Source organism: Martes martes, assembly GCF_963455335.1.
Source record: "Martes martes genome assembly, chromosome: 1".
Taxonomy (NCBI): domain Eukaryota; kingdom Metazoa; phylum Chordata; class Mammalia; order Carnivora; family Mustelidae; genus Martes; species Martes martes.
Window position 1 is genome coordinate 137,918,295 of NC_137888.1, and position 27,308 is coordinate 137,945,602.

Consider the following 27,308-nt stretch of genomic DNA (forward strand, 5'->3'; position numbering starts at 1 on the left):
GGGTTAGTACATAATTTAAAATTTTTATATAATTAAAAATTGTTTTAAGTAAGTATTAGTAAATTAAAATGAGAAAGCCTAAAGTTAGATTTTAGCTGATGAAAGGGCAAGCTTCTAAGTTAGCTTCTGAAGCATTAGTAATTTTTAATTATTTTCAAATTTATCCAGGTCCTAACCTTCATGTAAAGTAAATGCCTGAGAATTGACTAGTATGTCTTTTGCTTAATAAGAACCAAAATAGGGGTGCCTGGGTGGCTCAGTGGGTTAAGGCCTCTGCCTTCGGCTCAGGTCATGGTCCCAGGGTCCTGGGATCAAGCCCCGCATCAGGCTCTCTGCTCTGCGGGGAACCTGCTTCCTTCTCTCTCTCTGCCTGCCTCTCTGCCTACTTGTGATCTCTGTCAAATAAATAAATGAAATCTTTAAAAAAAAAAAAAAAAAGAACCAAAATACCATAGGTATTTTTTTTTTTAATACCATAGGTATGTTAAACCGAGCAGAAACTTACGTTGTGGTAGAAAGGTGCAAATAACTATTCTATTCAAACTTTGCAGTAAATTGTTGTTACCAAGACTGTACTTTATGAATGTTCTCTGTGCCTCGTTATGGTTTCAAAGTATCAGCCTGTTTCCATTCACTCAAGTCACTGATGATTCATTCCTAAAATTATAAAGTTTCCCCTCTGTGTCTTGAGGAATTACCTTTTTTATGAATAATTAGTAATGTGTGCATTTACTGCTTACTTGTACTATGTTAATCTACAGAGCCTTAGAAACTCATTAGGAAATAAAAATAACACATTTCAGAAATACATGAGAATTAATTTCCACTTTTTTCACGGGGTTTTAGTAAAGAAGTGTTGCTTCAGCTCCTCTTTGATGTCAGCAAAGTGATTCCTAGAGCTGTACCCTCTTGAGAACAAGGGAGCATAGGAACAGGCATCATCTTTCATCTATGAGGCATCAAGGGAAAATGTACCCCTCTTATTTCTTCTGTGGTCTTCCTAATAGAAATTAGAATGCTTTTTGAGAAATTTCAGTTTTTACTTATAAAATGTGTATTGTGTGTTTATTTTAATACATTATTTCAGTGACATACATGGCCTTTGTAGTAATGAACCAAAAGATAGGATGGAAAAAAATTTGTTAACACCAAGGAGGAAATTCTTAAATGGCTGTGACGTTTTCCTCTTTAAATGTTCTCTAGTCTAACATTCTTTAAATAGTTATAGAGGCAGTAGGTGTTATGCAATTTAAGTAGTCAAATAAGTGATAACATTATTATCCCCCATGCTGTCATCCCACCCCCAGACAATCTATTTACAGTGTAGATTTTCTATTTGTGGCCCAGAAGATAAAAATTAGATCTGACTTCATGTCTTAATTATGAATCCACATGACCACAGTTGGGTTCTCACCAGCCACCATTTAATGACTTCACTGCCCATGAAAACAAATGTTTTTATGATGGAAAAAAACTTAGACCAAGATCTGAGTACATCTCCGTTAGTACCAAGGCATGGAGACTCATGTGGGGCAGTGTCTGAACCGAAGCAGATCTTTAGGCATCACCCAGGCAGCCCCTGGTCATTGTCAGGGTCTTCAGTAGACTCCAGGGGGAAGGAAAATGTCCTATAGGTCATCCCTGGGGAAGCCATAAAATATTGCCCTTCAAGAATCACCATCCAGGGATGCCTGGTTGGCTCAGTTGGTTAAGCGTCTGCCTTCAGTTTAGGTCGTGATCCCAGGGTCCTGGGATTGAGCCCCATGTCACTTCCCTACTCAGTGGAGAGCCTACTCAAAGGAGACCCTTTTCCTCTGCCCCTCCCCCGCTTGTGCGCGCTCTCGCTCGCTCTCTCTCATGCAGAAATAAAATCTTTAAAAAAAAAATAAAAGAACCACCACCCAACAACAGTGTGCATGCACTTAATGCCACTGAGTTTATACTATTTGAAAACGGTTGAAATAGTAAATTTTATGTATATTTTACCACAATAAAACAAATTGAGAGGATCACCATTGACTTTCTAAAAGCAGCTGCCAGGGGACGCCTGGGTGGCTCAGATGGCTGAGCGTCTATCTTCAGCTCAGATTTGGTCCCAGGGTCGAGGGATCCAGCCCCGCATTGGGCTCTCTCTCCCTCTGTTGCTCCCCCTGCTTCTGCTCTCTCGTTCTTTTGTCAAATAAACAGATAAAATCTTTTATAAATAAATAGATAATTAAATAAAAGCAGCTCCCTAGGGACACCAAACAGCTTAACCTGAAGGTTGAGTAACAGTTTGACCCAGGATGGGAAGGAAAGGAGTGTTGAGAAGCAAGCCCTCTCTGCCTGCCAATGCAGCTGAAATGGAATGAATGCAGCAGCATTAACACCCAGGCAGCAGTGAGAGGGTAAGTCATGGCTGGTAACTTCTCTCCTATTCTTTTGCCAAGCTTCTCAGTGGTAACAATAATGAATATGGTGCTAACAACAACAGCTGGCTAAGTTTGAGCCTACCGAGTACCAGACACTATATTCAGTGCTTCTCATTAGTTTTCTCATTTAATCTTCTCAACCACCTTATGAGGTAGACACTAATGTTACCTGCTTTTTGTAGATGAGAAAACAGGTTCAGAGAACTCAAGTGATTTGCCCAGGTAAGGATGGTCAGAACTTATTTACAGGTAAGGAGTTTGATTCTGGAGCCTAATTCTGAACAGTCGGATTACATGGCCCCAACCATGATCTGTGTGTGACACATCTGAGTTGTGGCTTCTATGCATGGACACCACATTGATGCCTTAAGTTCAGTCACTTGGTTATTCAACAGATATTTACTAAGCTCTGGTTCAGGCCCAAGGCCAGGGAAAGAAAGAAGGAATAGTTAAAATACTCAGGTTAGGGGCGCCTGGGTGGCTCAGTGGGTTAAAGCCTCTGCCTTTGGCTCAGGTCATGATCCCAGGGTCCTGGGATCGACATCAGGCTCTCTGCTCCGTGGAGAGCCTGCTTTCTCCTCTCTCTCTGCCTGCCTCTCTGCCTACTTGTGATCTCTGTCTGTCAAATAAATAAATAAAATCTTTAAAAAAAAAAATACTCAGGTTAAAGTCCCTCTGCCTTTGAGAAGATTTAAATACAAGAGTCTGACAGTACTCACATTATCACAAAACCAGAAGTTGTGGCCAAAACATGTATTCATTCACCATGAGGGCCATGGTGACCAATGATGGAAGCCCTCTGCCTCCGGATGCCTGCTCCACCAGGATGTCCTGCAGCTAAAAACCCCTCTACCCATACAATCCTGTGGCTAGGGTACATGGTGCTCCCTTGTACAGAGTCCAGAACGCTTTTATCAGCTTTTCTGAAGTGTCCAGCCCTTTGTCTGGGTTGAGACTCAACACCCTTCATTCAAGGGGTAGAAGCATGAAATGGGGCATGATACAACAGTAACTCCACTCTTTCTCAGTCATCAGACATCCTTACCAGGGTGGGTCCTTAATAGCCAAACACATTAGACCCAAGAGGTGAAGTCAATACATTCCACTCCCCTTCCATCTGCCCCAAACAAAGATGCCTTGTCTCCTTGAAACCCTCCCCCCATTCAGAGGGCCCTAGCAATCTGTACAAAGAGATCATGAAGAGAAAGAGGAGAACTCTGCATGGGTAAGATTCCAGAAGCTGGTTTAAGACAAATCACCCTCAAACACAGCATTGTTCTTAACTGATTTATTCATCACCAAAGTCCATTGTAGCACACTCACATGCACATTTTATAATGTACACACTCACATGCACATTTTATAATGTGCACATCACCCAAAATCTCCTCTAGGAACGCAATTTAAATTGTGGGCTCAGAATTGCCCAGCTTAGGGTAAGGTAGAGGAAACTAACTTTAGTTCTGAAGGACTTCAGAACTTTTACACAACCTTTATATGTGTGAGTGCTCCCTTCATATATTCTGTGTAGCATCCATTTTCTTCTGTTTAGTAGTACATCTGCCAATATTGACATTTGGTGATTATAAGGTTCCAATATCTTTTCTAGGATACCTCTAGCTACAGGATAGCTTGCTCTTGGCATTTTAACAGTACTCTGCAAGTCTCTCTTGAATGAATGTCCAGGGGTTAGCAGTCTTTTCAAATTATTCATCTACCCCAATGTTTTCACAGTATTCTGTTTACATACTTGCCTTCACACAAATTATTCTCACAGATTTCTGAACATAAAATCATTTTCCTATTCACTATTAAAGTAGTCATTTAAAATTGGCCTATTAATAAATAGCCATTGCAATTATTATTAATTACTATAATTTTAGAGAATCCTCAGGCACTCGATTCAACACATTTATTTTTAGCGCCAAAACTTGGAAAGAACTGTTCTAGACACTACAGGAGATTCTATGAGGGCTATGATCACTGCTACTATGGGAAATATTCTTCTAGCTATTACAATCTAATGGAGGGTGGGTCAGGAATAAGGGAAGTACTTAAATAGCATATTGTTTGTTGGAGCTTGGAGGGGGTGTGGCTAGCAAGGTTGGGGGCAGCTGGAGAGGATTATTCTGAAGGAGTATAGGACAAAAAAGAAAAAAAAATGTATGGATGAGAATTTGAGAAGGATAGCTGACCAGAGAGGACTTGCATGTCAGGAAAAGAGGGTGGAGGTGTTAAACATGGCTTCCTATCATTGGCCCCCAGGCCCAGGAAAAGCAGCCTCTGAGGGTATGCTATTCACTGAACTGTGTCCTTTCAAAATTCATATGTTAAAGCCCTAACCCCATGTGAGTGTATGAGAAGATAGGGACAATAAGGAGGTATTTAAGGTTAAACGAGGTCATGGGGTGTACTAGTAGGATGAGTGTCCTTACACGAGGAAACACCAGAAAGCCCTCTTTCTTCTCCCGGTCTTTGAGCACACAGGGAGAAGGTAGCTGTCGGCAAGGCAGGGAGAGAGTCCTTACTGGAAACCAAATTGACCCACACCCTGATCTTGAACTTCCCAGCCTCCAGAACTGTGAGAAATAAGTTTTTGTTGTTCGGGCCACCCACTTGATGGTATTTTGTTGAGACACCCTGAGCACACTAGTACAGGGTGTATATAAAGTTTCAGTCAGAATGTTGGTAAAAATACTCTACATTGTATACTAATTCCTATGGGACTGTGGGTGTTGACTAGACCTGGATTTCCTTAATTTATTTAAGATACAGCACTGCCCACTGGTCTTGAAGGAGGACCAATGTTTGTTTTATCCCAAATTTTAGACAGAAGGGCAGGAAAACATCCTTACTCCTAGCAAGATGTCCTGCATTATAGAAGGCTGATGGTAAATATCTGTTTGACTGAATTAAGATGTTGCTATTATTGAGGCATAAGGGAAAGAGGGCCTAAACAAAGAAGTCACCAAGAAGAGGCTTTGGGTTTGGGCATTTCTACAGTCCTGAGAACTAAGTAGGATGTACAAAGAAAAGGTTGTATGTTCACGTGTGTATTCCCACCCTGTGGCTCAGTGTCTGCACAATCAGGAATTCTGGTTCTCTTCATTATGAATAGTCTGGATCACTGTTTCTTATTTTGTGATGACATTTTTACAAATCGTACTTCTGAACGCTTAAGAATCTAAGGTTTTGTGGCATCTCTACTAGCTAACTTCATCTTTGCATCACTTTTCACCATATGAATGAAGCACAGACTGAAATGCTCTTGAGTTACCATTCAAGGCTTTGAATATGTAGCCATGGTCATAAATCATCCAGAAAAACACTGACCTCTAGGATAACTAAAATTCTAGAAGCCTGTTTTCCTCCATTTTCTGCTGTTTTCAGCCAGTTGTCTTTTTTTTTTTTTTTAAGATTTTATTTTATTTATTTGACAGAGAGAGAGATAGAATCACAAGTAGGCAGAGCAGCAGGCAGAGAGAGAGGGAGAAGCAGGCTCCCCGCTGAGCAGAGAGCCCGATGTGGGGCTCGATCCCAGGACCCTGAGATCATGACCTGAGCCGAAGGCAGAGGCTTAACCCACTGAGCCACCCAGGTGCCCCCTCAGCCAGTTGTCTTAACTACTAACACATTTACATGTTGCCATAGGAGCTAGTCATTTTATAACAAAATGAATTTTCCAAAATATGTCAATAGTGTTTACCATATAAAATTATTAATGTTGGGGCGCCTGGGTGGCTCAGTGGGTTAAAGCCTCTGCCTTCAGCTCAGGTCATGATCCCAGGGTCCTGGGATCGAGCCCCACATCGGGCTCTCTGCTCGGCGGGGAGCCTGCTTCCTCCTCTCTCTCTGCCTGCCTGTCTGCCTACTTGTGATCTCTGTCTGTCAAATAAATAAATAAAATCTTTAAAAAAAATTATTAATGTTTAAAAAGTCCTTTCTTTTCTGAATTTATAATAAACATTTTCATACTGATTCTTAATCACCTTGATTTATATCCACCCTAAGGTCTTCATATCAATTTGAAAATGTTTCCGGGGGGGGGGGGATGTTCTTTTTTGTATAAATCATAAAATTAATCTATGTTTTCCATAAGAAAGTTAGCAAAATCAGTAAGTTACTTGACAGGCTTCCATTGTTAAGATAGCCAAAATGCTCTACATTTCCTTTTTAATGGAATGATAGAAACCTTTGGTCACACATTAGTAAAATGAAATGCTAGAGTAAGGATCAGTGGTATTACAAAGTTTATAACCCTTTGAGGCAAAAAGAGGATAACTACAAAGAAGCATGACTTGTGAGCATGGAGTGAAGTAGTTTTCCATTACAGTGTCTTAAGCTTTTTTAATGTCTTGTCAGAGTACTTCAGTATGCTTGTAGCCATAACTTTGGTGCTTTTGTTTTGGTCAATGATTTTTAACCTTCCATTTACATGAATAAACTGACACAGCTTTTAAAATGGATTGTACATAGCCACCCAAAATTGGACATCTGTTTCTGGAGGAAATGGTTTGTTTTTCTAAATGCCTCTGTTCCATTATTTTTTTTTTCCAATCATTAACAATAGTTCTTTGAATTTTTGAGACATGAGAAGACTTTACCAAAAGTGGTACCTGACAAAACCTCAGAATAAACACAAAAAGAAAGCAGATTAAAATTGTTGACATTTTATCAGTGTTAAAAAACCAGCTGATCCTAGATTTAAGATGAAATTAGTGTTAGACAAAATTCAGCTGAGTAAATTACTTTATTCCGTGATTCTTGAATCGAGCAGCATCCCATCTAGCAAATAGAAAGGAGTTCCAAGGAACTGAACAAAATGGAAGGCTCTCATAGGCAGAAGGGGGCAGAGATAAGGAAAAAGCAGATTACCCCAGCTTTTTCAGGGGAAGAAAGGGGTCTGTCAGGTGGATTACCTCTCTAGTACTGACCAGGAAATTTCAGACTGACCAGTTAAGATTCCATTGCTAGGAGGGACTGAAATGGCAGTTAGGTTAGGTATTAAGTCTTCGTTTGCTAACATTGGGCTTAGCACAAGAGACTCCATTTTGGGCCTGTTATTTCTTTTTTAACACTAGTGTTATGTACATTCATCAAATTTATATGAAGTTAAAGACTCATCCTTAAAATATGTAATACAAACTTATGTTTTTGAATTTTATCTTTTATGCCATTCAAGTGACTAAACTGTGTGTATCTTAGGAATGCAACATTTCTTCCTCAATACCATCAAAATGTGTGTGTGTATGTGTATAAATAAATGTATATATATCTATATGTACATATAAATACATATAAATAAAATCTTAAAATATATATATACGTATATATGTATTATATATAAAGATTTTATTTATTTGACAGAGAGAGACACAACGAGAGAGGGAACAGAAGCAGAGGGAGTGGGAGAGGGAAAAGCAGGCTTTCCGCTGAGCAGGGGGCCTGATGCGGGGCTTGATCCCAAGACCCTAGGATCATGACCTGAGCCGAAAGCAGACGCTTAACCGACTGAGCCACCCAGGTGCCCCTATATATTTTTTTAAGATTTTATTTTTAAGCAGTCTACACCCAACTTGGGGCTCAAACTCATGACTCTCAGATCAAGAATCACAGACTCTACTGGCTGAGCCAGCCAGGTGCCTCCAAAATTTATATTTTAAATTAACTCATTAAAATCCTACACAGGGGGCGCCTGGGTGGCTCAGTCAGTTAAGCATCTGCCTTCAGCTCACATCATGATCCCAGTGTCCTGGGATCGAGCCCCATGTTGGGCCCTCTGCTTGATGGGAGCCTGCTTCTCCCACTCCCTGCCACTTCCCCTGCTTGTGCTCTCTCTCTCTCTCTTTCACTGTCAAATGAATAAATAAAATCTTTTTTTTAATTAAATAAATAAAATCCTATACAGTTTTAAAACAAATAGTAACATTTTGTGATTCTGAAATATTGCACACAGAATCAGTGTGTTCTGTAACATTATTCCTTTCTTTATCAGTAATGTGTTTCATATTGTTGGTGAGATTCAACTTCCTGGTCATTTACTCAATTTTCCGAAGATAAGGAGCCTAGCAGACCTCATCCACAGCTTCTTTCAAAAGTAAATTCTCAGTTCTTTATTAGCAAGTTAGTCTGTCATTTTATTTCTCTACCCTCTTGTACACAAACGAGGCTTAAGTAGCCTTCCTTGGAGTTTATAAGGATGTGACAAATTCCTTTAGAAAGTCAATCTAGTTTTTTGTGTCTCTTGACATCAACGCACTAGGTCAGCCTGTGTCTGAGAGGAGCATGTCAAAATGGCTGTCTTACTGCATTTCTCATTGTTATACTCTAGGTTGATATCCCTTGAAGGTTATATTATAGATCATTTTATCAAAGGCAGACCAACAATAGTAGCTACTCAAAGGTTGGTTCCGCCTAATGAGATATGTCCTCCAAAGCCACTAATGGCTTGATGCCCTAACAAAACCTGGTTGCCTAAATACTTCACCATGACTTTGAGCTAGTATAAGACTTACCATGTCCGATCTGCACATTCATTCTCAGACCTCAAAAATACATTGCCTAGTATGTTCTATTCTGTAAGTATAGGGTGAAAGCCCAAATAAATTCAAGAATACAAAAACCGTTATTATTGCTTCTCCTCTGCCTCTGATTTGTATGCACCACAGCAAACACATACACAGACTTATCTGTAAGTATACATGTATATGTTTTCAGCTTGATGCCTGAATCTCAGACTCACTTAAAAATAGTAAGGGTGCACCTGGATGGCTCAGTCAGTTGAGCATCCAGCTATTGGTTTTGGCTCAGATCATTGTCTCAGGGTTGTGGGATTGAGACCTATGTCATGCTCTGCACTTGGCACAGACTGCTTCAGTTTCTCTCCCCCTGCTTGTGCACACATACTTGTTCACTGTCTCTCTAAGATAAATAAGTCTTTTAAAAAATAATAATAATAAATGTAGTGTGATGTTTGGACCATCCCAAAATTAGTCTCCTGGAAAAAAATTTCAAGGTACCATCTTATCAGATTTTCCCAAAAGTGGACTCACCTTGTAGCCAGTTATAGAACTTCATCCTTCCTCTAACTTACGGTATATTGTAGGTGAATGGAAGGATTGATGTGTATCAACTTTTTGAATATGACATAGTTTCTTAGGATCCATTAGTTAGATAATGCCATGCCTTTTCAGGATGAGCATTTTGGTTTGCCTGTTTCCACACTTCTGTTCACCAAAATCTCATCGAATGTTATTTTTTTGACTAGTTCAAGTCTAAAACCAAATTTTTACAACACCTTCATTCCCATGATAAATTAAGTACCATTTCCTAAGAAATTCTAATGAGATCAGTCAAATAAATCATCAGAAAACTAAGTCTCAACACGAGTGTAGTGTAATGAGTTGGTATAGGTATGGGCTAAACATGCTGCAACTCATGGACTTTAGTTTTGATGGATTAAAAATAACCAGCTAATGAAATAAAGCACTGAAGTTCTGTGTTGGACCTGGAGAAACAATGACTCATTTTTATTTTGGTTTATAACTTCATTATAAATTTGAAGGTTGGCTTGTTAGTACAGCCAAGCACCTTTTAAGGAATCCAAGTGCGTTTCATTAAACATTTAACATCACTCCCAGGGACAGGCAATTCTAAACAGCCATTGAGCATGGAAGACATTAAACATTCATTTTTCTGCCCTGTAATCAGCCTTAACCATGACCTGTCACCCCCACACTAGATTACCTGAGGGTCTTTCTGTGTCAGATATTATATACTAGAGGCTTGAACTTAGTACAAATGAGAATTAGACTTAAATTACTAAGCTAATTTTCATTTCCGATTTTAAACAAACCTTAAATACCTCCCTCCAGGAATAAGATATAGTCATGTTTAATACCAGCAGTCTGGTCTGTCCACCATGAGCAATATATACATCCTTCCTTCCTTTTTTTTTTTTTTTCTTTTTTGTACAATGCTGAATAAAGGACACAAATATCTGCTTGTCCCTCCCATGAGAATTTTTAAAGTTTGGTTAAAATATTTCACATGAGTTGACATCACAGTGGTTTGGTTGTATGTACATTAGAAATAATCTCTACTCAAGTAAAATGCTTATGCTTAAATCTTTTGTTATCTTTATAAGAATAGTTCTTTAATATTATTTTGATTTATTACCAATTCCTACAATTATCCTGGACTGAGTAATCTAATGTAGAAAGCCCTATAGGTACTGGCTGGACCTAATTTGCAAGTGAAAATATAGTTATTGTTCACGCAAATAGTGGGCATATTCTCATTTAGAGGCCAAAAGGCTATTCAGTATCCCTCTGTATCTGTTCATTAATATGGAGCTGGAAGTCTCTCCTAGTGCGCTGAGCAGGCCATATTATTTTCTGTAATGATTTTCTTTTTGAAACTTTTAACTTATTGTTTTATCTGGAATAAAAATTTTTTGAAGAATTCAGTAAATTTCAAATTGATTATTTAGGGATGTAAACAAGAATCCTTGCTGAAAGTATTCCATAAGGGGAATGTGGCAAGTAAATATAATTAAAAGGAACATCCACTTTATTAATTCTTTTCATCATAAATAGTCCTTGAGGTATATATTTTCTACAGGGCTGTATTTGTGGGGTTTCTGGGTTTTGAGTGGTTTCGTTTTGTTTCGTTTTGTTTTGGGTTTTTTGGTTTTGTTTTTTGTTGTTTTGGTTTGGTTTAGGGGTGGTTTTTTATGTTTTGGCTTGTTTTTTTTAGACCTAAGTAGGACAGTATAGCATGTATGAGGACCAAAAATTTGTTCTCATGACCTCTGACAAAATGGAGCAAAACTAACAGGTCTAGAGGCTTGATTTAACCTTGCAAAAGAAAGGTGTATTTTAAAAGTGTATTTTAAAAGTATATTTTTCATAATTCCTAATAATCACTATATGTGTACCTGAAGAATGGCTGTTTAAACTAAGAAAACCTTATAGATACAAATGGTACCTAATTTGCAAGTGAAAATATAATTGTTTATGCAGATGTGAGTTCATTCTCATTTAGGGGCAGTAGGTCTATTCATTGCCTCCCCCCACACACACCACCACCAAAAAATGCAGCTCCAGACCTATAATCGCTATGCAAATCTAGTCAGCATGTTTATATCCGAAACAAATGTAGCCAATTATAGAAAAATAGGTGGAGCTGTTTTAAGCATTCATTAAATCTCTCAGGGCAAGAGAGTAAATTAAACTTTATAGGGCTGCTATAAAAATAACTATTTTAGAATATAAGTATGGTTGTATAATTTCGTAGTTGTTACCAGATTCAATTTTAACACCAAAATTTTGTTTCAAAAAAATACTCCAAATGAAGCCTTGCGTCTGGGGACCTGTGACTGTGCCCACCACACAGTATTTAAAATTTAGGGCCTCAGCATGTCCCATTTCATGCTGACTCAAGAGTGGCCTTTGACTTTCCAACAAAAATCCCATGGTTTGACCACTCTTGAATAAATATAGTGGTGGGGTGGGTTAAGACCCCTGTCAGTGAACTGTTGTCAGCATCATCCACAGGGTAAAAAGTGTGGTCCCTCCCACCCATTAAATGGTCTGCATGATCACAGCCAAGAAGCCAGCTTTCTACAACCTGTTTTCTCAATTTTAACGATAAATCTTGGAGAAAGAATTAAAGTAGTAGAACATGAATGTTAAAATGTCATTTGAAAAGTTAAAGCATCAATGCAGGTCAGATTTCCATGAAGAATGACTAGCGCAGCTAGCTACATAAAACGTAGACATAAAAAAGCAGGCTTCTGAGAAGGGGATGGAAAAGATACAGTTGTGTGTCAGACACTGTGCTGGGCCCCTTAGTGGCAGAGTGAAGGGTAGCTTTCAACTATGTGATCTGAAGAAACCCAGATTCCTTTTAGTTAGAAAACAGAACGAAATTATGCACATACTCTTTTGTTCAAATTTTTTTTTTTAGTTTCATTTCTTTGTGCTAAATGTGGTCTCTACAATTCTCTTTGAAAGTGTGTATACCTGTGGAAAAGATGGCACCTTAGATGACTGTTACATTATGTGAACGTTTCCTCTGGGAGAGAGGTCTTTGCGGGCCAGGAGGGGAAAATATGCCAGGAAATCAGCCAAATGGGGAGGGAGCCAACTAGATACAAGCTGGATTTCCCCTGCCTTACAAAGGTGCTATGCATTCAGTTAGAGAGGCCCAACTTGGAATTACTACACTGTGGTGAAGAGTGGGAAAGTTGGAGAGTGTTGATGTATGTCCTTGTCTCAAAGTAGGTTTGGCGTTTTTTGGCTTTTGTTTTTTTTTTTTTAAAGAGGCTAGCAGTTCCGCTGAGAAGTGTTAAGGTAAAGAAAGATCAGCAGGTTAGAGAGGCCAATGCAATGGGGCTTGTTAGAAGTAATCAAAGACCTACTTAGGGAAGCAGCAGGAAGCAGAGTTGGGATTTCCACCCTAGGGAAGTTACAGGGGCCATCTGGTGAGAGAGAAGTTGGCTTAAGTCTGAAAAGGTTTAAAATCCAGTTTAAAATGCTAATTAGAAAAATCCCACAATGAGCAGTTTGATCTTTTTTTCCCTTTCTCACATATGGGACAAGGTGATTGTGCCCAAATAATTCAACATTATTGGAGCACCTGGCAGGCTCAGTAGAGCATGCAACTCTTGATCCTCAGGGGTTGTAAGTCCCAGCACCACATTGGGTATAGAAATTACTTTAAAATAAAATCTTTAAAAATAAAAATAGTTCAGCATTATTTTTAAGGAGTTAATGTGTAGACAGATAACTTTGTTAAGTGCCTTTGTCTCACCTCTTTTCTTTCCTCCTTCTGTGTTTTAAAACACAACCCCACGCCACCCCCACCATGAGATAAGTGGTTTGTATTTTCTTCTTCTGCACGAATTGATCTCCCTAGGGAAAACAGGGACAATATAGACGACCAAACTGTTGTCAGGAATTGTTGCTCTAAGCGATTAAGATGGAAACCACTTTGCATTGATGCATTGTTTTAATATGTAGGCCAGCACTTTATACTTAGCACAAAGTTTTTTATCATGAATTATTCTTTAGGGATAATGATTTCACAGTAATCTATGTTATAGTGTTCTCTTGCATTAATATGTCTCCTTCTTTTGAAAACATATTTCCTTCAGAAACTATAAAAACTAAATAGGAAGGAAAGCATTAGAACAGCCCCCTATTGAAGAAAAAAGTATAATTAAAATATTGAAAAATCAATATGTAAAAACAATCTGGGACATCAGACAAGTTATTGGCAAAAGTGCATCTTTGTGCATAGTTAACCTTGCCACTGGGGTTCTCATGGAAGGATGGGTATGGTGAAGGAAGCAAAGTTAGACAGGAATAGAAAGTTTTGAAAGAGGGACCTTGCAGAACCAGGTTTGTGCCTTTAAAGACTAAAGTTTAGTTCATCTGAGAGTAGAGAGACTGAAGACAGACGTTCAAGAACATATTTTGATGGTCCAGGTAAGAGATGACAGAGGCCATGAAGAGAAAGGGGTGGAAGGGCCAGGAGATATTTGGGAATCAGAGTCCCCAGCACTTGGTTTCCTAGCCACTGTGACAGCATCACTAATGACTATGTGAACTTGGCTGTACCTGGTTTCCCAAAGATTTCTAAGCCAGTTTTGGTGAACAAGAAGGATGCATTCTAAGACCAGTGAATATTATTTAGTCAGTTTATGGTAGCCAGTGGGTTACCAGACAAATGGAAAATAATTTACCACTTATGGTATATTAGAATTTGTTTGGACATGGTTCTTTACCTATGTTAGAAGGATACAATAAGAGTTTGAGTCCTAGAAATAGACCTGCCCATTTGGCTGAAGCAGAAGTAGGAGAGAATATGTTGCCCAAGGGATTAAAACAACAACAGGTTCAAGTTCAGGCAAGTTATCAATAAAACAGGAAAACAGGAAACTCCTGAATACAGACTAACTATAAGAATCTTTATGAATTGTAAGAATTGAAACTTCAAGGACTAAGAAAAGGAGATAGGGAAGCCTGAAGAAAGCAAGAGAACAGTTATAAGAAATAGATCATATTGCCTGCTCTAGACTCAGAGCAAAGATAACTAAATATTAAACCACACACACACACATAAAATGACACTAGGGCTGCCCAAATGTTTATTGTCTCAAGTCAGCAACTTGGAGAGCTGCTGATCATCTAGGTATAAAAATGTTATTTAGGCTTAAGCATGAGAAGGAAGATGCCAGGAACTTGATGCCATTACAAACCAAATTTCATCCTTATCATTGGGTCTGATTACCCATTAATTCACTTATTAAATATTTATTGACTGATCCTCCACAGTGCCCCACAGTGCCCCCACAGTGCCCCAGACACTGCTGGTTTTGTGGTAGAAGACTGAGAAAGAAAAACTGCCTACCCACACTGAGAGGGGAGTTGGCAAGCACAGTGAGAGACAGAGGTAATGGTTGGGTTCTAACATTAGCAGAGAATGCAACAACATCCCTTTTGGAGGAGAAGATAAGAGCAGCCTCAGCCCAAATCAAAGCTTACACCCTCAGTGTCATTCCTCAGCAGGGACAACATCCATATGGCTGCCTCAACTACAAATTTCCGGCACTCGAAGGCAAGAAGGATGATCTGGTAAACTGAAACCCCTGAGATTCTTGTCCAGCTCTGATTCTGAGCTGGGGTTATTTATATCCCTGGACTCAAGTCCAGATTCCCAGATGCAGTGGAGACCATGGACATGTGTGATAGTATCTAGGGGAAGATTGCAGTACTCACACTCACTCTGAAAGCCATCTCCTGTCCCACTCTCAGCTACTGAATAATATAAACAGAAAAGACTGTTTGAGGGAAAAATTGATCAGTTAGAATACATGTTTGTAGTGCGTGGACTACATTTAGGACTATGGAATAAAAATATATCTTTTATTTTAAAGAAAAGATGTGCATCGCAAACAAGTTTCACTAGATTATTATTGTTATTTTTACTTCCATCAGGGTTAGAAGTAGAAGACAGGATCAGGATAATCTTCAGTCTCTCACAGCCAGAGACCATGAGAAGAATACTCTAAAATAATATGTTTTCCATGCTTGGTGGAGAAGAATATATATTTTTGAATAACTGGATACCTGACTTGGTTGAGCATCCAACTCTTGGTTTCAGCTCATGTCATGATCTCAGGGTCCTGGGATGAAGACGCATATCAGGCTCCCTGCTCAGCGAAGAGTCTTGTCTCCCTACCTTCTGCCCCACCCTCACGTCTGCTCACACATGCTCGAGCTCTCTTTCTCTCTCTCTCAAATAAATAAATCTTTTTTAAAAACTAACTGGGTGGCTCAGTCACTGGGCATCTGCCTTCGGCTCAGGTCATGATCCCATGATCTTGTCAGATCAAGCCCTTTATCAGGCTCCCTGCTCAGCGGGAAGCCAGCTTTACCTCTCCCATTGCCCCTGCTTATGTTTTGTTGCTCTCGCTGTCTCTGTCAAGTAAATAAATAAGTAAAATTTTTAAAAATAATAAATAACTGGATACCTGGTACATATATAGCCAATAAGCTATTCTCTCCTTAAAATCTACCATCCTCAGATAATAACAAATGTTGATGAGGATGTGGAGAATTGGAACCCTGACACATTGCTAGAAGGGATGTACAATGATGCAATCTCTTTGGATAGCACTTTGGCGGTTCCTGTAATGGTTACACATAGGGTTACCATCTAACCAAGCTGTTCCATACTTAGGTATATATCAAGAGGAAGGAAAACATTTTCAAGCAAAACTTGTACACAAATGTTCATAGTAGTTTTATTTATAATAGCCAAAAGTGCAAATATCCCACATGTCAATCAACTAACGAATGGATAACTATAATGTGGTCTTTTCATACAATAGAATATTATTTGACCATAAGAATGAATGAGGTCTGATGTATGCTACATGGATGAACCTTGAAAATGTTATGTCTTGTGAAAGAAGCCAATCACAGAAGATTCCATGTGTATGATTCCATTTCTATGAAATGTCCAGAACAGACAAATATATAGATAGAGACAGAAAGTAGCTTACTAAGAGATTTGGGGAGATGAGGAGTAACCACCAGTGGGTACAAGGTTTCTTTTTGGGGTGATGAAAATAATTCTAAAATGGATTGTAATAGTTTCATAAATGTGAATGTACTAAAAGCCATTGAAGTATACACTTTAACAGGGTAAACTCTATGAATTACATCTCAGTGAAGCTGCTTTTTTTTTAAAAACCCAGCTTTAACATCTTGGTTTCTTTGACTCTTTCCTGCTTGTTGCAGCAACAGCTCTTTACAATGGTATTTTGGGGAAAGCAATGTGTGAATCTCTGATGTCTTAAACAAGTGCTCTACTGTAAGGACATTTTCTTAGAGTTCATTAGAAATTATTGCTTAACTAAGCCTGGAATTGTAACCCAATCGCTTCTCAGTAGGAATGCACCATCTGTGCCATTCTTTAGAGGAGTCTATTCTAATAAAACACTTTATATTTCAAAACACACATTGATTTAATGTACATAGCACTGCTATGTAGACATACAGGATGAGGTTTTAAATTTTTAAAGATATTTTATCAACAGTATACGTTAGATTATAACCAGTATATTTTGTACTGTTTATTGAGCAGTCTCAATTCAGTAGGTATTAATATGGAATGGTTTTAATTTTCTCCCGTCACTGCCTTAGGCCCTGTTTTGTTGAATCTTGCTTTTCGATTCTTTAATAATATTTAGCAGCTCTCACAGCATCCAGGTCACTTTCAGTTATTAGAAGGTGAATCTGGTCCATTTTTAAACTCCCCTCTCACACCTGATTTAAATTCAGTTTCCTCCTCCATTCCCATCAGGGTGGATGGAACATGGCCTGGCTCTCAGATAGTGCCTTCTCCCTTTTCAAGGCCTAACTCCTAAGCAGTTGGGGGCTAGGTAATGAATGAAAACAGTTTTTCCTAATTTCCCGTGATTATTATTTTCCCTGCTTCTATAGCCATCCTATGGTTGCAACTGGCAAATGAGTGTAGTTCTAACATGAATGTTGGATGATATTTTCATTTAAGAACTAAGACAAAAATGAAATAAAGAAGGATGTTGGAATTTCACTTGTTAATGTCCTGAACAACTTCTTTGCTGAATTAGTTTCAAAAACTGGAAGAATATATCCTCCAGTTTTTATGTTATTCATAATGTTAGGACTCTAGACATGCTACCCTTTTTGGTTTAATCTGCATTAGTAGCATTTTATCCATCACTTTCTTAGCTCTAGACAGTCAACAAAACAGTAAACCCAAGTGGTAAATTGTAGCATTTGCCAACTTTGGAGTACATGCATGACCTTAAACTGATAGCACATGATTTTTTGGCACCATATGGATAGAGTAGGCATAAAAAAAATTATGAAAATAATAATCATAACAATAAAATAATTAAGAAATGAGTTTTAACTATTACCCTTGTTTATAAATAATTTATTTATTATAACTTTAATTTTTAATAATGGCTGTGTTTAAATTCCTAGAAATTTAAAAATTGGTTGCAAGCAGGTTCCAGATAGCATTCTCCTAAGAGCCTCTTAGTTTACTGGGGTCCCCTCCTTTGGGAAGCTGCCTTCTTGATAGGACCCCGATGAAACAGCAGGGACAGTTTAGACCACTTCCTTGGTGCTCCCTCTCTCTAATGAGATAGACAAGGGCAAATCACCTCATACCCAGTTTAAATCTCTGGCCAGGGATGACACTACAGTCTGCTTCTTGCAGACACCCCAGTCTTGGTGGGTCTCTTGGTACCCTTCTTGCATGGCTTGGAGAGAAAAAAGCCATCTTCTTCCCCTTTTTTGTGATGCTGAGGAGGAGGGACACAGAGATGCTCCACTACCACACAGCACACTCCCAAGGTGGTAGCTCAGTATTCCCACAAACCTTCTTTCTCTCTTTTCCCGTATTTTGTGATAGGTACTTGGGGTTGTCAGAGCCAGCTCATCTTCTCTAAATAAGTCCTATGGAAGGTATTGATGGTCTCTCTAGAATTTGGGATACTCAGTACCTCTTTTACCGTCACTAGATATTAATTCTGGAGTAACAGCATATCCTGCTAGACTTGTATGCAGTTCTGTTTAGCATTTTCAAATTTAAATCTAGTTTGGTAATATCCACCATTTGGTTTAAATCACAGATATGATAATTTTTCTCCTAAATAACTTTATGAGTCTCTCTCTCTCTCTCACACACACACACACACGTACGTGTGTTTTTTCAGGGTACTTAACAATCTTTCTGGTTTGGGCTAGGCTATAATTAGTAGTCTGGTTCCCCCACATTCCAAAATACAAAAACCTTAACTCTGTCCTACTCACTTGATTTTTAATTAGTAGAGTCAGAGGAATTCAGATATTCCTAAATCTTGATAACACTCTTCAAAAGAAACATAAGATTCCTATACCCGTGGGGTGGAATAGCTTTAAATCCTCGTAGTCTTAACCTCATCAAGATTAGGATTCTTCAAATAAATTTTAGTGAAGGAAAAAAGGGGAAAGGGTAGGAACTTACCCTACCAGATATGAAAACATGCTATAAAACTATAGTGAGAAAAGCAGGAGGAACAAATAAAGCAAAAGGCAAATTAATCTATTGAAAGAACATCAGTGCAGAATGCAATCCAGATATGTATAGAAATTTTGTGTATGATAAATCTAGCTTTGCGCATAAAAGTTACTATATGTAAATGGAATACTTTTAAAATACTGGGGTGGATGAAGAGGGCCTTAAAGGGAAGATTGACTTATTAAAAATTTTAAACTTATGTATGGCAAGGGGCATTATAAACTGGGTTAAAGGGCAAATGATACACTGAGTGAAAGTATTTCATCCACATATAATGGATAAATAGTGTTATTCTTAGAGATGCACCAAGTTTATTTTGGTTGAATACTGAATAGCCAGTGTTAAAATCAATGAGCAGCCTAAGGCAAGGCTGATTATTCCTATCATAAAATGATCCTTTTAGATACAACAATAAATATGAAATTTTATTTTAAGAATGTAAGTAATAGGGGCGCCTGGGTGGCTCAGTGGGTTAAGCCTCTGCCTTCGGCTCAGGTCATGATCCCAGAGTCCTGGGATCGAGCCCCGCGCCCGGCTCTCTGTTCAGCAGGGAGCCTGCTTCCCCCTTTCTCTCTGCCTGTCTCTCTGTCTACTTGTGATCTCTCTCTCTCTGTCAAATAAATAAAATAAAATCTTTTTAAAAAAAGAATGTAAGTAATATTATAATTTTATTATTAAAAATTCAGGATGTTTAAATTTAAAGTTTGTTATTATGATGTAGTAATACAATTTCTCAGCACTGCCAGCTCCTAGATGGGTCCTCTGTGTATTTGCAATACTTAAATGGATGTTTCACTTGATGAAAAGCATGAATTGGGAGGGGAGGCTTATTTATGCCAGTGTAAGTTGCCGGTAATGGAGATTTTGCTGTCGAATCAGTGAACTTTCCTTTTCCTCTATCTATTACAAAAAGGTAAACTTACCTTCTCAGCAACCAGATTGGAGATTTGGCTGGCCGTGGCAGTGCGTGTCACTGAAGTGCTCCCATGAACTGAAGCTGTGTGCAGTGCTTGAAGGAAATACTTCCTAAGTATCTAAGAAACAAACATAAGGTTTTTTTCCCTCACATTTTAATTTCTATTATTTGTACATAGCTTGCTGGTTCCCACAATCACTGGATGTGGCTTTCCCAGCAGCCACTGGTTGTTACCTATCCCGTCAGTATCATTTTATGCAGCGGACAATGCTAAGACCGATTTTGTTCCAGCAGCTTTTTCACATGTGGTAGCTGCTGTTCCATCTCACTTTGAACATTTGTTTGAATACCTGAGAAAGCAGTTCCAGATTATTCCCTTGTACATCATATTGTTTATCTTTGGCTGAAGGAGATTTTCAGTCCCAAGTGACATCCATAATGTTTACTGAGACTTTTGAAACCAGTATTCAGATGGTGGCATTGAGTACAAGTGATGGTATCATGCCTATTAAATATGATGATAACTTGCATGATCTTTGATCTCCACAAGTCCAGTAAAGCTGGAAATGACATCAAAGGGGGCATCTGTCTGTTCAGTCTTCCATAGACTAAAGCAGATTTTGGCTGAATACTGAGGCCAAAGCTAAACTTTAGTGCATGCTTGATATTTATAATGTATAAAGTGCTCCTTCATATTGGTAGGGGAAAATGGACAAAAGACGTGAACAAACAAATCACAGAGAAAGAAGTAAAAACAGTAAACAAATAGGAGAAATGTTAAACCTTAGTAAGACATCAAGTTAAATGCAGTTACAACAATGACAGATTTTTTTTGTTAAGTAATAAAAATTAAAATGATAGGTAATGCAGTGTTGCTGAGAATGCTTAGCAATGGGGTAAGTTGTACATCCTTTGAGTGACAGCAGTTTGGCAGTATTTACTGAAGTTTATAATATGCGTTCTCTGGTCCAGCACTGTTACTTAGAGGAATCTACCCTCCAGAAGTACTTACCCTTGTGCTCAAAGACTTACACAAGACTGTAATACTAGTTGTAATAACAAAAAATCAGATCAAATCTATGTGTGCATCAGGAGAAGAATGTCAGACTGCTGAATAATCACAAAGGAATGCCCTGTGATTATTAAATATAATGAGCTAGGTCTGTTTGTACTGCCTCAGAAATGCAATTGCGGTGTATTGTTACTGAGGAATATGCAAGTTGCAGGATGTTTTTTATGTGCTTTCTATTTGATTTAAACATACATAAAGAAAAAAGTATGAAGGGATGAGTATCAAACTGTTAACAGTGGCTACCTTGGGATGGAGGACATTAGAGGGAAGAAGGTAATGTTTTTTACACCGTACATACTTCTTTGTTATTTGAGTTTATTATGATGAGCATCGGTTACTCTTTCGTTTTATAAAAGATTTAAAGAAAACTAAGCTAGACCAAACCACCAATGGAAAATTCCATGAAAGACAAAAATCATCACAAGGCAGACACACAGAAAGCCTCCAGTGACTTGATGGGTAGCTAAAAGAATAGTGTTAATTGCAGGTATAACGGAACAGCTGGCAAAGCAGTCATTTATAGCCTTGAAGAATCCAAAAAATGGCAAAATGCAAACCAAAATTTCAATAACAAAATAATTTTTAAAAAAATAACTGGAGAAAAGTGAAAGAAAGCCATCACAGTCACTGTCAGGTCCCTTTCTCTGACTTGCTGATAATTCAGGTCTAGAGAAGAAACTTCTGTGATGAACCAACTTGTAATGCTAGTGCTACACAGGGACACATGCCATATGGAGTAGCTGCTATTTATGGTTGCTATTTTGTGTGTGTTCCTTACTTGTCTTATGTTCTTCTATCCATACTTACATCCACGCAATAAATGGAGTTAACAAGAGGGAAACAGAGTGACAGGCAGAGTCCCATGAGGCAGGATTTACTTAATTCTTATAGCATTCTAGGGAGTATTGTCGCCATTTTGTAGCTGGGGAAACTGAGGCATAGAGAAGTTAAGTAATTTGCCCAAGGTGACCGGCAGAACTAAGATACACACCCATGCCATATATATCCAAACCTCATGCCCTTGTCCACTATTCTGTACTATTTTTTGCTTATGGTTTTTTAAGAATATTTATGTTTTATTAAGGAAATTCAGGGGTGCCTGGGTGGCTCAGTTGGTTACGCATCTGCCTTTGGGTCAGGTCATAATCCCAGGGTCATGCCCCATGGAGAGCTCCTGACTGAGCAGGGAGTCTGCTTCTCTCTCTCCCTCTGCCCCTCCCCCTGTTTGTGCGTGCTCCCTGGCTCACTCTCTCTCAAATAAATAAATAAAAATCTTTTTTAGAAAGGGAGGGGGGAGGGGGAATCCAATTTTTTTCCATGTAATTTTCCCCTATCACCTACCAACCAAGATTGAATGTTCTTTGATCTTGCAAATAGAATCACTCAGCAGTTCAGTAGTCTGCCTGTCTTTTCCACTCCCTTCTTGCCATACAGCTGCTGCTTATCCCGTTTAGTATTGATTCCTGTCTCCCACCTTTTCTGGACAAGATTTAAGCCCTTTGGCTTCCAGAATATCCAGTGTAGCCCCAGCCAGGAAAGAGGTGAGCCTAGAGATGAAGTTGCAGGAGTTGTCTGAGCCTTTCTCTTCCAGAATTAAAGGTGCACAGACCACCGATCTCCAAAAAAAAAAAAAAAAGAGAGAGAGAGAGAGAAGAGAGGGAGCAGAGTACTCAGTACATCACCTTTTACTCACTTGCAAATAATCCTGATGGTTATTCAGTCAACAAGCACTTACTAAACAGCTTCTCTTTGCACCTGGAGCTGTGTAGGGAGGCAGAGGTGAGACAAGGAAGTAGAGAAGAGGGAAAAGGAAGATGTGCTGCCCCTTGTCAAAGATCTTTCAGTCATGGGGCGCCTGGGTGGCTCAGTGAGTTAAAGCCTCTGCCTTCGGCTCAGGTCCTGGGATCGAGCCCCGCAGCGGGCTTTCTGCTCAGCGGGGAATCTGCTCCCCGCCTCTCTCTGCCTGCCTCTCTGCCTACTTGTGATTCCTATCTGTCAAATAAAGAAATAAAATCTAAAAAAAAGGGGGTGGAGGGGTCTTTCAGTCTTAGACTTTCATTCAGGCTAGTATTTCATAGCTAGTATGATGTCAACAAAAGTGACATTTTTATTAAACAGGTGAGGTGATGTGGTTTTGAGGTTTAGTTAATGAAGAGCATTATATACCAACTCGCACTCCTCTGATTTTCCATTGCCCATGCTGTAAATCCTGTTCCTCAGCCTCAGGGAACCTCTAATACATGCAGCATTGGTATTTGGGAGAATGAACGTCTTATAATCATCTAACCCTCTGTTGTAAGCATAAACACACTCCTCTTTTCAAAAATTCAAATAATTGCTGAGAACAAGGCAAAAAATATAGAAGACTTAAATTTTAATTATCCACTGGTAAATTTTGTGAGTTTTCTTTAGTAAAGAGGAGGAAGACTGATAGAGGATAATATCAAAGATTGATGAGGATTTGGGAAAGTAGAAACCCAAAGTGATGGGAATTTTTTCTTCTTTTTTTAGAAAGAAATTGTTAGAGAAATAAGCAAGTAATATGTTTAGAGACTGTTATTCCATCCCTGGCATAACTGTATCCATGAAATATGAAACCTGTGTAAGGAGATTCATCTATACTTAGGTTTGTAATTATAAATACATACAAAATTGTAAATACTACAAAAAGAGTGTGTTAGTCCATTAAATTCACTGTGATAGTCATTTGCTACATATATATTGCATAGGTTTGGTTTTGGTTTTTTAATGGTTTTGCTTTCCTTTTTTTTTAAAGATTGATTGATTTGACAGAGAGAGAGAGAGAGAGAGAGCATGCCAGGGGGGTGGGGCAGAGGGAGAGAGAATCATCAAGCAGACTCCCTACTGAGCATGGAGCCCATTGCAGGACTTGATCCCAGGACCCTGAGATCGTGACCTGAGCTGAATTTGAGAGCCAGCCGCTCAACTGACTGAGCCACCCAGGCATCCCTCTGTTATATAGTTTTGATTCACTAGCCTATAATCTTAATTTTCTATTCAGCAAAACATTTTAGCACTGAGAACTACTTGGTTAATAACATGTGATTTTTAAATTCCTTCATTTCATTCTTTTACATTATTCATTTATACTTTAAAAAAAATTCCACGTTTGCATAAATTTGTGAAAGTGTATGCACAGTAATGTTCACAGCATTGTTTATAAAGCCAAAAATTGGAAAGAACCCAAATGCCTGTAAACGAGAAGTTGGCTATTCAGGTTAATACTAAAAATGATGAAGTAGATTTTTAATTATTGATATAAAAAGTTACTTACCATATAGTGAGTTTTTAACATTATAAAAGCAGATTATAAATAATAATCTTTTTAATTGTGTGTTTAGAGAAGTCCAGGAAGATTTATAAGGCAACTGTTAACAGTAGTTCTCTCTGAGTAAATTTACAGATGGTATTCACTTACAGTTTTCTGTCTTGTGTATTGTTTGAGGCAGTTTTTATTATTAATATTGCATTTATAGTTAGCATGTATAATTTTACAGGTAAAAAATATTCTTTTTAAAATCAAACTTGGAAAGATAAAAGGAACTCTGAAAGAAATCTAATCTTAATTGTTTAAGCATACTAAAAAATTTTGCACAATACATGTTAATTTTAATCAGTGCTCTAACTTGTTGTGAGATTTTCCCCCTTCTTCCCCTACCGAAATAATATTAAGACTTGATTGTAACACCTTTTCCCACCCACAGCGTCCTGTTCCCTATCCTTCATCTGTCCCCTTCTTCCTCCTTTGAGCTGGAATGACAGGCCTGTCTTGTTCCCCATCTGCCTACACTGTTAGAATACAATTTGAGGCAGAGCACGAACGTCACTGGTCATTCTGACATTAAGCCTGTCCTTTACCTTGATCAGCGAGTTAGAAAGCACAGATGGATGTTTAGTGCATTTCCCTAATAGAGATTCTGTTCAGTTAAACACCTGTCTTGAGTGACATAGACTCCAGCTCTTGAAGATATTTATGTTTTACTCAAACTTTTGCATTCTAGACTGCCAAAAATTAGAATAAGATCATTTTTTTCCAAGGGTGGAGAAATGTGACTCAGACCTCTCTTTGGCCCTTTAAACTCTGAAGTCATTACTTAATCTGAACTGAAAGACCACATTTTTCAAGTATCTTAGCCAATTTTCAGGCATTTGGTGTTACTAGTTTAAATCCTCTTGAACCTGTTTCTGTGATGGTTTCAGTTTCAACAGGTCTTTGCTAAAGTGACATTGTTCCAGGTTAGAACAGCAGCTCCCTACCACCTCCACATCTCCTCCTTGATCTTGGGCTATTTCCAGACACTCCTTTTCCCCTACTTTGAAAGAGGAAGTGCCGCTGGTATTTACTGACTCCTGACTCTGCTTCCCTTCCAGCTGACCCTCTGGTGGGCAGCATTGCCACACAGTACATGACCAACAGAGCAGAGCACGACCGGATGGCCAGACAGTGGACCAAGCGGTATGCCACATAGGGGCCTGCTGCTTGCTGCCCCCGCCGGACCTGTGCAAGCACATTCACCAAGTGCATCAATAGCCCTACCCAACCCCCCCGCCCCGACCTCGGTTCTTATTTTCTTATTTTTATTAAATTTTGAACCTTTTTCTGATGGTATGTCATCCATACCCTACTCCCTTTTCCCTCCCTCCTCTTCCTCCTTTTCCTTCTCTTTTCCCTCTACCCACCCCTCCCCCCTTCTCAATTTATTCCCTTTTTTGATTTCTATTAACTTGAAAGATTTGGAGTTTTTTTTCCCACCTCAACATGGATGGGAATTTTGTTTTCAGTGCAAACAATGTTGGATCTGTAATAGTAAGAGCTTTCTTACAAAGCTTTGTATTACTGTGTGGTTTTGTTTTTTGTTGTTTTATTTTTATTTTTTTCCTTTCATGTGATCTTTGGGAAAACACGAATTCAGAATTATATCTCATTTCTACTTAAATGTAGTGCTTAGGGTTAATTTTTTGTACTGAAGTCTTTATTGGTGGGTGCATGCTACTGGGAACAAGTTTTTTGTACAAAAGCTTCAATCAGAATCACTGTGCATTACTAAGACTCTGTTTATCACTGGCCTTCTGTCCCCCACACAGAAGACTGTTGGATTGAACAAAATAATATGTATTTTGATTTACTTAAAGTGCTTGTAAATTTCTTAGGGACCTGCCACTTTTGACTGTGGATCAGTTGATGTACACTTGTATTATTAAAGCACTCAATAAATCACTGTGGCTGGTAAATGCACTTCTGGTAACCCAGCATTTGCTTTGTATCCCGGTGACCAGCATAGCCCTTCATGCAGCAAGGCTTGTCTAATTCAATTAAGATTCAAGTGTATTTTTCATCTGAAACCTCTAGTATTTCTTTGTAGCTGAGTTGCTTAGCATGTGGAATTTCTCCAGCTGTCAATAACCTGATGATTTTACAGTTGTTTCAGATCACAATCACTTTACATATTAGCTGGACATTACTTTCTCATAGACATGCTTTCTGTTACAGCCTTCTTTACTCAACAATTAAAATATGAGATTCCAAAAATAGCTTCTAGTGAAAGTCAAGTCTGAGCTGAGCTATCATTGCGTTTGACCACTTGAATTTATTTCTCTCCTTTTTCCTTTTTACAATTGTTACAGTGATTACCTTTGAGTTTTGGTTGTGGGTTTTTTTCCATAATTTTGGTGGAAGAAATAAACTCAGTTGTATCAGTCATGGTCAACACATTCACTGACAAGGGTATGTATATCTGGCTTTAACCTTCAGACTATTTTAGGTATGTTTTGTTTTTTTCTCCATGTTAGTGGAAGAAATAAACTCAAATGTATCACTCATGGTCAACACATTCAGTGACAAGGGGATGTCTGTGTGGTGCAATTTGAAAAACACACTGATAACACTGACCAAAATTCAGGGTTCTTTGTGTTACAGGGCATGTTGGAAACTCCTGCTTTCACTAATTACAGTTACAAGCCCACCATACCACTTGGTCTCATTGAAGGAACATCTTTACTGCTAAATAGTGGGATTTACAAATGGAAATCATTCACCTCTAAATAGTTCTGATTCAGATTTAAAATCTTTATTCTAAAGGTGCCGTTTTTTGTGGTTAGAGAAGTCCTAAAGAAAATATTGTTCAAATATTGAGAAGGTAACTTTTTTAAAAAGATTTTATTTATTTATTTGACAGAGAGAGAGACAGGGAACACAAGCAGGGGGAGTGGGAGAGGGAGAAGCAGACTTCCCACCTAGCAGGGAGCCTGGCTTGGGGCTCTG

General features: G+C 38.6%; 1 protein-coding gene across 1 annotated transcript in view; it reads left to right on the top strand.

Annotated features, from left to right (window-relative positions):
- LOC308345791 (ubiquitin-conjugating enzyme E2 E2-like) overlaps window positions 1–26,745 on the top strand; it is a gene marked incomplete at its 5' end in the record, with an annotated part of 110,785 nt that extends 84,040 nt beyond the window's left edge. The window contains one exon of the mRNA XM_080808283.1: window positions 25,418–26,745. Within this exon, the coding sequence (XP_080664409.1) occupies window positions 25,418–25,515 (98 nt within the window). The 3' untranslated portion in view covers window positions 25,516–26,745. The remainder of the gene's footprint in view (window positions 1–25,417) is intronic.
- Window positions 26,746–27,308: the final 563 nt, after the last annotated feature.